Genomic DNA, 13072 nt, shown 5'->3' with positions numbered 1-13072 from the left:
GATGAGATGCCCTTCCATTGGAGAAAACAAGATGCGATGCCCTTCCATTTGAGAAAACAAGATGCGACGAGATGCCCTTCCATTGGAGTAAACATGATGCGATGCCCTTCCATTGGAGTAAACATGATGCGATGCCCTTCCATTGGAGAAAACAAGACGAGATGCCCTTCCATTGGAGAAAACAAGATGAGATGCCCTTCCATTGGAGTAAACAAGATGAGATGCCCTTCCATTGGAGAAAACAGGATGAGATGCCCTTCCATTGGAGAAAACGAGAAAACAGGATGAGATGCCCTTCCATTGGAGAAAACAAGATGAGATGCCCTTCCATTGGAGTAAACATGATGAGATGCCCTTCCATTGGAGAAAATGAGAGTCCTCTTGCAGTGGAAAAAAACATGCAGTGCCCTCTAAGATGCCATTTTGAAGTGGTATAATGAATGTCCACCACAGAGCTTTTATTTTGAAGTGCTGTTTCCTGCTGTAGAGTGAGTGACTAACAAACAGCTCAATGACAGAGACAGCAAACTAGCTCAACAACATGAACAAACACAAACATGACGCTGAATATATCACACTGTGTGGTCCTTTAAGTAATGACTGAGGAGAAATCTGGACACTGTGGCTGGACCAGTTAGGAGCCACTGATCTAAGGTGCCCTTCCAGTGGAGAAAACGTGATCAAGTGCGTTTAAGGATGCTCCTCCAGTGGAAACAATATATGCAGTGCCCTCTGGGGCGGCCCTCCATTAGAGAAAACGTGATGAGGTGCCCTGTAGGGCGCCTGTCTAGTGGAAATAGTGTGATGCAGTGCCATAAAGGTTCAACTACATGTTTGAAAACTGTACTGGCCTGGTTTCTAATAATAACTGCACATTCAGTTAGCTGTTAGCTCGTTAACGTTGTTGGTAACTTTTCTGTCTGTGAGTCTTAAAACAGAAAAATAAGTAAATGTAGATTAATAAGAGAACTATGATGTCAGTAATTAAATTAAACATTTCATCCAGCTCATGTATTTTAACTCAACCTGTCAATGACGTGAACAAACAGAGATAATGTAGAAACAGTTTTATTGAGGACGTTTCCTCTAGCAGCACATGTGAACACAACGGACGCTAACAGCATGAAAACCAGTCAGTCAGCTAATCGATCAATCAGCCTGAATGATCGGAGTCTAAGGATTGTAAGGTGAAAACATTCAGTTCTGCTGCAGCGAGTTTTCTGTCCAGCATGAGTAGTGACATCACTTCCTGTGGGCGGGGCAAATGATTTTTCACATTTCTACAGTTTAATATAACAACCAATGATTCTTTAGATGATCTGTTGCCTTTTGTAGTGACAGTTGGAGCTTAAAGACACAAGTAAATTTAAAGTAGAAAAATATTCTGTCTCTCCTGTGAGAAAAGATTGAGAGGTTGAAGTAAGAACATTTACTCGAGTTCTGTATTTGAATATGAATTCAAGGTACATGTACTTGAGTATTCCATTTTATGCTACTTTACACTTCTCCTCCACATCTCAGAGGTAAATACTGTACTGTTTACTGCACGACATTTATCTGGCAGATGTAGTTACTTTACAGACGATAGTTGTTTAATCTACTTCCTGTCCAGTAAAAACCACAAATCTCCAAATGTGTTGAATGTTTCTGTTGAACTGACTTTCAACACTTTCACAAACTCAGAAATTTCAGATCCAGCTCTTTTCCAGTTAATAGTGGTGTTCCTCAGGGCTCCATCTTCGGCCCCCTTTTATTTATTATCTAACTTCTACCTCTTGGTCATATCTTTAGAAAATTTGGTATTCAATTCCACTGCTATGCTGATGACACCCGGCTCTATCTGTCCACCAGGCCTACTTCCACCAAGTTCCCTTTCTGACAGCTTATTGGTCTTGGCTCTCGTACAACTTCCTTAAACTTAACAGTAATAAAACTGAGGTTCTCCTTGTGGGTACTAAATCTACTTCAGCTAAACCGCATAGTTTCTCTCTAACTGACAACTCCAAAGTTCGTCCGTCCCCTCAGGTTAAGAGTCTGGTAGTCTTCCTGGACAGTACACTGTCCTCTGAGGCCCTCATCAATTTTTTTTTAATTGTGTCTTGTAAGGGGTCCTCTAGTGCTTTGAAAGGTGCCTTTAAATAAAATGCATCATTATTATTTAAATTTTCTGTCTTAAGCTAAATTAACTCTTTAAAAACCCTCTTGGATCAACTGAACAGTCGTCGTCCCAAAGCTGGAAACAGGCTGTTTTTCTGACTTTTTAGAGATACATGGTTCTCACAGGACAGCCACACTGCAAACATATGATGATCTCATAGACCATGATGCATTGCTGTAGATTAAACTACCCAACAGGATATAAAGGAGTTAAAATGAGCCAAACCTGAAACATCTACAGCAAAAAAAAAAAAAAAAAATCCAAAAACATTTTACTCTAACAGTCTGACTTTCCTGATGATGCTCACAAACTTTTACTAATGCAGGACTTTTCCTTGTAGTGGAGTATTTTCACAGTGTGATATTCGTACTTTTACTGCAGTAAAGGATTTGAATACTTCCTCCACCTCTAGCCTGACTGTGAACAGTTTAGTCTAACACACATGTGAATCAGGACTGGAGACACTGAAGGAGTGGGAGTAAAACCTGCAACGCTCTTCAAGTCTGGAAAACTTTCACAGTGAAACATGACGGGACGAACAGCAGCAACACTGAAGCTACAAAAGGCAACAGATCAGTCTCAAACCTTCTTAAACCTCTGCTCTGTTTCATCAAGGTTCATTTTAATTTGAACCTTATTTTATAACAAGCAGAGGACTCTGACTCAAACTCTGCTCTGACTTTATGAAAAATGCTTTTGTCTCATTTTTCACCTGAAAAACCAAACTAAGAACAGAAAAGTTTCTGAAGCACAAAAAAAGTAATATCAAACATTTAAGATTCATAATTTTGTCGACTTGTTCTCTGATCAGATTCCAGATATTCATTTAGTCAAAGTTCTCCTACAGCTGAGAGCTTCGTCTTGTGTTCAATGTATTTAAGGGTTTTATAGAAACATAGTTTATAATTCTCACAGGTTTTGGAAGTGTTATTATTTTGTAGAAATGAAAAACTTCAGCTGGTAAAAAGGCAAATAAACAGATTTTCCTTCAACATAAAATCACAGCTCAGATGAATCTCACAGCATCTTTTATCTCCAGCTCGTCTTTGGCGTAACGTCACGAACATTCCTGACGGTCTGTGATAGAAATCTCAAGGCGGGTTAGAAAAATAAAAACCTGATCAAGCAAAAACAGACTGGGTGAACTGGGATAGAACCAGCAGCCCCAGTAAGCCAGAACCACAAAGTCTGAGGTCCAACGAGATTCTCATGATCAGGAAATCCTTCTGATTCATTCCAGCAGTCAGCGAGTACGATGACACAGAGATTTAACAAGTTAAAATACTGAGACTGAATGTCAGGGTGAAAAAATCTGAGAGATCAAGACAAGAAAGGAAGTCCAAATGTAATTTTAAAATAAAGGTGCAAGGTTAAATTCAAAGTAGAAACATTCTGAGAAAAGGTCGTAACATTTAGAGGATAAAGTCTTAATATGAATAAAATTGTCAAAACATCTTTTCTCTTGTAATATTACAACTTTCGGATAATAGTACAACTTGATTTATGATGACTTCAATCTCAAAATATTACTTTAGTCTTGATTTATTTTAAATATTACATTTTTCTAAAAACTTCTTTCTCAAAACCTCCATTCTGTAAATCTCAGATTTCTTCCCCCGTCAGAGCCTCAAACCCACCGCGGTTCATCTGCTGTCAGTCCAAATATTTAAAGGGATAGTTCAGGTTTTTTTAAAGTGGGGTTGTACGGGATCCATAGTCAGCGTGATATGAAGGGTAGATGTCAGTCGGCACGCCTTCAGTTTCAGACTGGAGTCTGATAAGATAGCTAAGCAATGTACTGCTGATGAGGGGTCAGCAAACTAAACATATTTTAGCCACTTTAAAAAGTCTCATCTTTAAAAATAAGAAACAGACGAAGTGTTTGTAATATCTAGAATATTTTCACTGCTTTACCTTCTGTCAGACAGCGTTTTCTGACTGGGAGCTAAAGCTATTACATCGCTCTCTTCAAAGCCAGACTCTGTTATGAAAAACAGTGATTTAACATGGCTGAACACAGGAGCTGCTGGTCTACTTCTGCCTCAACCAGTTAGTTTGTTTGTGTTATTGTGCGAGTTTGACGTTTAAAAGTGTTAGCTCAGATTCACCACAGTCACACAGTAACACAAACTCAGTAGACCTGCAGCTCCTGTGTTCAGCCATGTTAAATCGCTGTTTTTGTTAGTGGAGTGTGGCGGCTGTGACGAGAGCATAGACGGGGAACTGAAACCGTTGACGGCTAGATCAGGCTGTCTGACAGAAAGATAAAGCTGTGAAAGAATACTCTCAATGTCAAACAGTTATAGATTTTTTAGGCAGCTAACATAGCCGTGCCGACTGACAGTGACTGCATGTAACACACTGACTGTGGATAAGTACATCAGACAACCCAACTTCAAAAATATACTAACTATCCCTTTAATCCTGGAGGGCAGCTTCAGGATCTCAAGTCTTTAAAATGTCACAAACTCCATGATTATTTAGATTGAGATGCCAAATATCTTCTGTCAGAGGACTCATCTGTGATTTGATACCGTCTGATGAAGGTTCATCCGATCTGATGACACTTCATTTAAAAACACTGAGTTCAATAAAAGGTTAAAAGATTATAACTCCATGACGATGATGTAATCCTACTTGATAAAGTTTCATCCACCTGAAACGTAAATCGTCCGTCCTGCCAAGAAAAACCTTCTACATTCGGTTTTACTAAAAAAAAAGAAAGAAAGAAAAAGAAACAAACAGAAATCATGTTTGATCTCCTCGGGGTCCTGCAGAGGGTCCTGGACCACAGTTTGGAAACCACTCTACTGAAGAGTCTGTACTTTGATCACAGGTTTGATCCCATCTCAGGGTCCTTGAGCTCTGAAGGCACTGCGCCCCCTGCAGGGGCCTGTGTGAGCGACACCAGGACACTTTAATGTGACATCATTTCCAGCAGCCGGCGGTCCCGAGTGTCCACATGATCACTGCCGAGGTGCTGCTGAGCAAGGCACGTTAACTTTTATTTACAGTATCTAGAGTTCATGAAGGACTGAGTGAGAAATCCGACGACTGAGTGCAAACTGGATAATAAAGTCATCATCATCTTCATCATCTTCATCATCTTCACCAGGCCGAACAGAGGAAAGTTTTATTCAGAGTCTCTACTCTCTGTTAAAGCGGCGACGTGTCAACTTTCTGAGGGTTTGTGGGTCGGAGTGGAGGAGCAGGAGGTCGTCTGCAGAGAGACAACAAAAAGGTTTCTCAATTTACTTTTGTATTTTTATCTTCTCTTTGGGATCTATCCTTTTTTTGATTGTTTCCAGTAGACCTGGTCAATTCCACTATTTGTAGAAAAAATGACTTCCTTTGATTAATAATAACATTTACTGACTAAACTCAAACAAGACTTTCTAAAAATGTCCTGACTTTTAAAAAATTTCCTGACTTTGTAAAACAGTCCCAACTTTTTAAAAATTTTGCAAATTTCTGAAAATGCCTTGACTTTTCAAAAATTTCCAGACTTTCTCAAAAAGTCATGACTTTCTAAAAAAAAATCCTAACTTTAAAAAAAAAAAAATCCAAACTTAAAAAAAAAAAAAAATCCTGACTTTTGTGAAATTTCCTTCCTTTTTAAAATGTCTCGACTTTCTCAAAATGTCCTGTCTTCTAAAAAAATTCCTAACCTTCTAAAACAGTCCCAACTTTTTTAAAATTTTGCAAATTTCTGAAAATGTCCTGTTTTTTAAAAAAAAATTCTGACTTTCAAAATATGACTTAAAAGTTTCTGGACTTTCTAAAAACAAATCATGATTTTTTTTTTTTTATATCGTTCCTTTTTAAAAATGTTCAGAATTTCTAGAATTATCTTGACTTTTCAAAAATTTCCTGACTTTCTAAAAAAAAAAAAAAGTCATGACTTTCTTATCATTTCCTGACTTTCCACTGATGCTGTGACTTCCTGAAGAACACCTGTGTAAATGACTCTGAAGATCTGGATCTCTGATTGCTGTAACGTTCTCACCTGTTGGGAGCAGCTGCAGGTGCGACGGCTGCGTGTTGTGGAGGTTTGGTGTTGGCGGGGTAGCCGGGGTGAGGGGGGATGTGGTGATGGGGTGGTTGCGCCATGAGGCGGGGCTTTATGGGCACCACAGGTTTGGGTGGAACTGGGACCTGAACAGAGAATCATGGGAAATAAATATGAACCTTAGTGCAACAGAAAGGTGCGTTTCCAACGTCAGTGTTAACTTTTACTCTCTTTAACTTTCACCTTATTTACAGCAACATGAACATCAGTTACAGCATCCTGTTCTACCTCAGATCTGGATTTATCAATTTAACACTTCATACTTATCAGAGATGTTTCAGCTTGACGGTGTTTCCATGAGGGAAATATTCAAACACTGATGTCACACTGTTTTCAAACTCACATGCGTCGAGCTGTTTCTACTTTGTCATTTTTAAAATTTCTTGAAATCTACTTTAAATAATTTTTAACACTTGCTGCAACCAGGTTTCAATTTAAAAGCCTTTTAGTGACAAAGAAACTTTCCTTATAAACTTTTAATGTGAAATGTACAGGAAGTGCTGATTTTCACTGAACACCCGACATGACCCCAGCAACCTTCACCAATCAATCACCTCCACCAATTATTGATCATCAAACCACATCTTACCTGAAACTCACTGACTCCTGATTCAACGCTAAAATCAACAATCACAACGATCAATCCATCAGATCACGATTCACCAATCAGGAACAAAGATCACAGCGCTCAGTCGGGCAGGATTACACGTCACCCTCTCATCACTTCATTCAGTGGATCAGATTCTTTCTACATGCTAAGAACGTACGTGCTACATGCTAACAGCTAACAGCATGCAGGTGCGGTGTACCTGTCCAGGTGTGACGGGGTCAGGGGGGAGGGGCTTGTTGGGCGGAGCTGGGCGACTCACCAGCAGCTGGAAGGTTAGTGAGGAGGAAGAGAGAAGAGTGAAGCTTTGTGAGAGGAAGATGCTTTACACTTCCTGTTTGATGCAGTTACATGCTGAGAGGATTTCTGTCTGTTTGACTTTCTGCTGCTGCCTTCACAGACGTTTACACACTTAAACTCATTTATAAATACAGAATTAAATTATCTTAAAGGGCACTTTATTGTTATAAATGCTGCATGCAGGTAGAAACATTAAAGGGAAGGAAAATGTAAAACCATCATGCTGTAAAGTCACACTCAGACTGATGAGTGCAGTCAGAGCACACACATGCAGTTTCACTCTCAGAGCTCAACTTGAACTTTGACACATATTTCCACCAGTGGAGGAAAAGTACTCTGATCTGTTACGTAAAGCGGAGCTCTGATATTTTTCAACTTTGACCCTATTTTCCCATGTGTCCGTGTTTTTAAGGACAAGTGAAAAATATAGAAACATTTCATCTCTCCGTGATGCTGTCAGACTCTCAGAATAACAATCTGAGTCTGTCAGTGGTAAAAACACTTTTAATGGACGTAAACTGACGGAGAAAACCTGCAAGACTGGTGACATCACAGCCTGTTTCACTCTCTAAGCACTGGACCAGTTTAAAAAACTGTCACTTAAAGACACATGGGAAAAGAGGGTGAGGAATAGGGAACAGTTCCCCAAATCAAAAATACAAATGTTTCCTGTTACCTGTGGTGCTATCTATCACTATAGATCAGTGGTTCCAAACTGGTGGGTTGCAGTCCAAAAGTGGGTCGCAGGTCCATTCTGAATTGACCATAAGTGACTCACTAACATGTCAAGTTTGTCATAAAACGCTCTTTATTTTGAAGTGCAGTGAATTTCTGGCACAGAGCTTTTACTTTGGAGTGCTGTTTCCTGCTGTAGAGTGTGAGACTAACGGACAGCTTCACGACAGAGACGACAAACTAGCTTGACGACATGGACTGACACAAGTATGACGCTGAATGTATTAAACTGTGTGAACGTTGAACCACTGCCTCAGGAGAAATCTGGACCCCATGGCCGGACCATTTAGGAACCACTGATCTAGATCGTTTTGATGTGAGTTGTCGACTGTTGGAGATATCAGCCGCACAGATGTCTGCCATTTCTTTAACATAATGGAACTAGATGACACTCGGCTTGAGGTGCTCAAAGCGCCAAAAAAAAAAAAATACATTTAATAAACTCAACATCAATGTCTCTTTCCAGAAATCAAGACTCAGTTTCTCAACATAATCCACAGACCTTGTTGTGAGCAGTTTCATGTAGGAACTATTTTCTTTCTACCAAACTACACCTGCAAACCGAATCACAGCGCAGAGGGGAGGGAAAAGTCCCTGCACTAAAACATCAGCTGTGGATCAATCCGCCGCTGAAAAATGTCCAACAACGACCAACAACTGTTTCCTCCTGTTTGTCTGATAAAAACTTCAGTGAGACGCCGTTTCAGAAATTACCAATAAAACTATGTATTTGTGTTGTTAAAGTTTTACGTCCTCAGAAGGAACCAACGGGCTCAGAGCTGAGACACAGACAGGAAGTTAGACAGTACTGAGAGACGCACTAACATGTTGGTTTGAGTCTGAATATATGATCTGACGATGATAAGAAAAACTGATACTAAACTGGTTTCACAGGAACATAAAGAGATGTTCCATGTGCATGTTTCACTGATTGTTCGTCCTCCGACCAGCAGGAGGAGCTGCAGCCTGTAACAGGTGTCAGATTTAACTTCAGCTACATCTGTACATGTAGTGCAGACACACACAGGACAGACAGTGACACTACACACTACAGGTAGCGGTGACCGTACCTGGTTGGGGGGGTCGGGGGGCAGAGGCTTGGTGGGGGGGGCAGGTCGCTGTTTAACAGGTCGAAGCAGCAGAAATAAAGAAGAGCAGCAGGTCAGAGGTCAGCAGGACGAGACCATCAAACAGTTTCTCTGATCCTCAGTAAAGTCTCTGTGTGTGTTCTGATGTCATGTGTTTGTCTCATAACAATAATAATAATAATGAGACTCAAACTTTTCACTTTTATAACAATGACGACACAACAGCTGACCAAAAGTGAAGCCAAAGCACCTACGCTGTCCCCTGGTGGCCGGCTGCAGTATAGTTGATCACTTCATCATCGTTATACTCTGTTTGATATTTGTGTGAAATTTTGTCATAATTAGCAAATGAATTCTCGAGTTATGGCCCAAAACATATTTTTGAGGTCACAGTGACCTCTGACCAAATTCTTATCAGTTCATTCTTGAGGCAAAGTGGACGTTTGTGTCAAATTTGAAGAAATTCCCTCGAGGTGTTTTTGAGAGCTGCACGGGGGGCATTGAGATCATGAGTCTGATGTGCCCAAAGACTGAGGGTGTTTTCACACTTGGTCCTTTTCAGCCCTCTAAACGGACTCAGAGCTGTGACTCAGCATTTTGTGAACACTCCAAGAGAACTCAGACCCCTCTGAAGCGAACCAAACTCAGACCACCTCCCGAGGTGATCTGAATTTCCTTCAAGTCCTTGGTGCGGTTCAGTTAACCTGCGCCTTGTGAACACAAAGCGCTCCCGGTTCACTTTGGTCTTTGCCGTTGTATTCAGCCCTCTAGATCACATGCTGTTGACCTGGGACGCTTGAAAAAACAGACGAAACCACGTCGGCCTGTAACACTTGCAAGGACGCAGGACGAGGAGTAGTTTGATCTAGGGAAGATACTGCACGTCTCCAGATGTGGAATGTAGAATATATCAAACAGCAGTCTACAGCACAGAGACACTGAGGTTCTCCTCCAACGTTAAGTTCACCTGAAAGTGTGGGGCTTCATAAACACACTGCAGTTCCACATCAAAGCAATAACAAAACTATGTCAGTATATATTATATACAGGCTATAGTGTGAACAGGAAGAGGACTGAGGCCCCACCAGAGCTGAAGGTGACCAGAAGGAGAACTGGTCCACTTTCAGAGGGTTGAGTTCAGTTCATTTAAAAAGGACTTTATGTGAAAACATCCGAAATATAGCATGATAAGAAAAACAGGAAAACTTCCACCGAAGGAAACTCAACATGTCAGTCATAAGCATGAATGGACTAAAAGAGTTCAGAGGAACATGTGAGGTCTGAACTTTGGATAAACTCTGACCATGTGTGTCATCATCATCATCATCATCATCTTCCAAGGCTGGTCGGCCATCTCTGACCTTTTGTAGGCTCAGTCACTGGGATTTGTTCATTTATTTATGAACCCATACTGGATAAATTCCCTTCATACATTTGTACTTTGACTGAACAGAGATCTGACTGTAGCCACAGTCTGAGATCTCAAGACTTAGTTCTGTTGTCTGCTCCTGGAGCTCAGACTGAGCTGGGAAACAAAGCTTTTATGTGCTCTGCTGCTCTCACCTGGAATAACCTTCAGAAAGATTTCAACTATGTGAACTGGTCTCTGTGCCTGATTTTAAAGCTCTCATATGAACAAGGATGAATTAATCTGTTGGTTCCTGTCACTGTGTGTAGGTGTTCTAATATTTCTACATGTCACTGTCGATCTTCTTGTTTTTATTGTGTTGTTATTTGGCTGTAACTTTTTGTGTGCTGCTGTCTCGGCCTGGTCTCCCTAGTAAAAGAGACTGTTGATCTCAGCGACACTAACCTGGTTAAATATGGGATAAATAGAATAAATAAAAATCATCACCATCACAGGAGAAAAATATATTTAGGCTGACAAAGTGAGAACATGTTAGGGATAAATGGAGGTGCTCTTTGACAACATGAGGAGGAAGTTGACAGAAAATAAATACGAGGAGTTGAAACCAAACAGAACATCAGATTTAGTCTCTTTAAGATGAGTCTGTTTGTTTGGACAGACTGCATCTGGACTGGTTCTGAACATATTCAGGTCTCTTTCAGACTGTTGTGTCGTTTCTGAGGAGGTTTTCCTCGTCTCTGATTCAGATCAGGTCCAAAGGTTTGGACCCGTTCAGACTGCCGTCACTACTACGATGATAAAACAGCTCAAACAGATGATGCACACTTGGACAACAGTCACGACACGACATCAAGACAGAGACGTGACAGAAACACATCAGACTAACAGCTGATCAGACGGACAGTTTACAGACGGTTTGTGAGCAGACGCGACACAAACACAGACGTTAACACCTCCAGCTGAGGTCAGGTGAGTTTACCTGCGGCGGGGGTTTTAAGGCGGGGTCAGGGGGGAGTGGCTTAGTGGGAGGAGCAGGCCTGTCATGAACCTGATAGGAGAGAAAACAGGAAGCAGAGGCAGAGTGACAGCTGACACATGCAGAGGAGAGGAGGTCAAAGGTCAAACAAGCAGGTGTGTTAATGTGAGTGACAGGAGGAGAAGAAACATCTGCAGCTGTCGTGTTGTGTCACTTCCTCCTACTCTTTCACAATAAATCCATGTCGCAAGACGTTTTGTCTCCGTTCACTATAAAGGTGTTCAGGAAACAGGAAGTGAAAGCAGAACTTTCAGCTTCCTGTTTCAGAAGAATAATGACTCCATTCAGAACCTCGTCGACCTTTGTAACAAATATTATCTTCACTGACAGTTCACTGCTTCATGTTAAATCTGGATATTTTGTATATGAACGGCAGCTTAAAATAATTTCTAATATGTTCTTAATTTACAGGTTCTGTTTGTAAGTTATTGATGAACCATCTCTCTCTGAAGCACTCAGGAACACGCATGACGTCATATTCTTTGGATTTTCCTCGAACATTCGTCCCGTGTCCGTCACAGCCCACAGGCTGTAAGAGGCAACCACTGAGAGGAGAGGACAGTCTCAGTATTTAAAACACGTAAAAAGTTATTTACATTTGCTTTAATATTTTTGTTTTGAGTGGATGAACACCATTTCCCATAATCCCACAGATCACTGCAGGTTAAACATCACAGCTCTACATACAACTTGAATCGAGTATCTGTGGTTAGTTCACATCTGTTATTACAGACGTTGGCGTCTTAGTGGTAGTTTTCAGAAAGACTGCGGGCACGCCACCTGGACCAGGTGATGCTGCAGGTGATTTATCGGTTTGTGTGTTTATTTCCTGGATGTCAGTGGAAGAGACTTTCATCAGAGACGTTCAGCACAAACAGGCCTGGTAACAAGACTTTGAAACTTTTTGTACTTTTCCCCTCTCAGGCCTGTTACAGTCTTGTTGTGGGGGGGGTGAATCAGTGGAGGTGTGGTTGCTATGGTTACCTCTTTGTGTGACGGCGTCAGTGGGATGTCAGTCGGTGGGTTCAGGTGGTACCTCAGGGGTCGGACCTGCTCTCCGTTCCTGCCGTCAACTCGCTCCATCACCGGCGTCCTGAAGAGATGTGAGATTAGGAAACATTTAAAACACTGTGGAGCTCGTTTCATCATCGTTTCATCATCATCCTCATACAGACCACTGCTCTCTTCACTGTTATCTTACAGTGATGCATTCAAGGACACTCAGACATGTGGGGACTGATGTTTTTATAATGTAATCACAACTTCTATTTCTTTCTCCTTCAGCTAAACACAAATCACGATGACAACACCACAGACTCTTTACTTGTTCTCACAAACACAAACTAAACCAACGATCAGACGTAAAGCTGCACCTCTCTCTAAACTTTGAGGACTTCATTACCCAGAAACCTCCCTGTGCTGTCCAATGTTTTATCTGTGACTTCCAGACAGTCGTCATGTCTTAAAATACAGATTATTATTACTGTTCTTGATGAATGGTGATGAAACCACAGCACAGGTGGGATCTTAGTAAATCAAATCCCTGACAACCCAGAGTTGAGACCAGGACTCGGAGACGCAGTCCTATACGCCTCTCTGAGCTTCTAGTTCAGTTACCCAGCCATAGTTTTCATAGTTTTATACAAACGGTGTCTGTCCCCCGACCACCTAAATTATTTAAATCTAAAATTAAACAAAGAGGAGTTGTGC

At 41.1% G+C, this 13072-nt stretch overlaps 1 protein-coding gene across 2 annotated transcripts; it reads right to left on the bottom strand.

Annotated features, from left to right (window-relative positions):
* Positions 1–1055: 1055 nt before the first annotated feature.
* adam15 (ADAM metallopeptidase domain 15) lies at positions 1056–12619 on the bottom strand. 2 transcript variants are annotated; one of them, XM_050047029.1, is made up of 6 exons: positions 12347–12619; positions 11306–11374; positions 8940–8987; positions 7037–7102; positions 6165–6313; positions 1056–5378 (listed from the first exon to the last, which is right to left on the bottom strand). In XM_050047029.1, exons 1-6 carry the CDS (start codon positions 12509–12511, stop codon positions 5315–5317), a joined length of 561 nt encoding a protein of 186 aa, XP_049902986.1. In that variant the 5' UTR covers positions 12512–12619; the 3' UTR covers positions 1056–5314. The 2 variants fall into 2 exon arrangements, with proteins under 2 accessions (XP_049902986.1, XP_049902987.1); XM_050047030.1 differs by lacking the exon at positions 8940–8987 and having other exon boundaries at positions 12347–12609.
* Positions 12620–13072: the final 453 nt, after the last annotated feature.

The sequence above is a fragment of the Epinephelus moara genome, chromosome 6 (assembly GCF_006386435.1).
Source record: "Epinephelus moara isolate mb chromosome 6, YSFRI_EMoa_1.0, whole genome shotgun sequence".
NCBI lineage: Eukaryota > Metazoa > Chordata > Actinopteri > Perciformes > Serranidae > Epinephelus > Epinephelus moara.
The sequence above is the reverse complement of the archived record's forward strand: the minus strand, read 5'-3'. Positions and strand labels throughout refer to the sequence as shown.

Bases quoted from the DNA above. Each gene is read 5' to 3' on its own strand.
- adam15 (XM_050047029.1), bottom strand. From the start codon at position 12,511: ATGATGAAACGAGCTCCACAGTGTTTTAAATGTTTCCTAATCTCACAT. The intron at 11,375-12,346 runs GTAACCATAGCA...CTCTCCTATCAG, and splicing joins TGACGCCGTCACACAAAGAG to GTTCATGACAGGCCTGCTCC. The intron at 7,103-8,939 runs GTACGGTCACCG...CTAACCTTCCAG, and splicing joins CCCCCGACCCCCCCAACCAG to CTGCTGGTGAGTCGCCCAGC.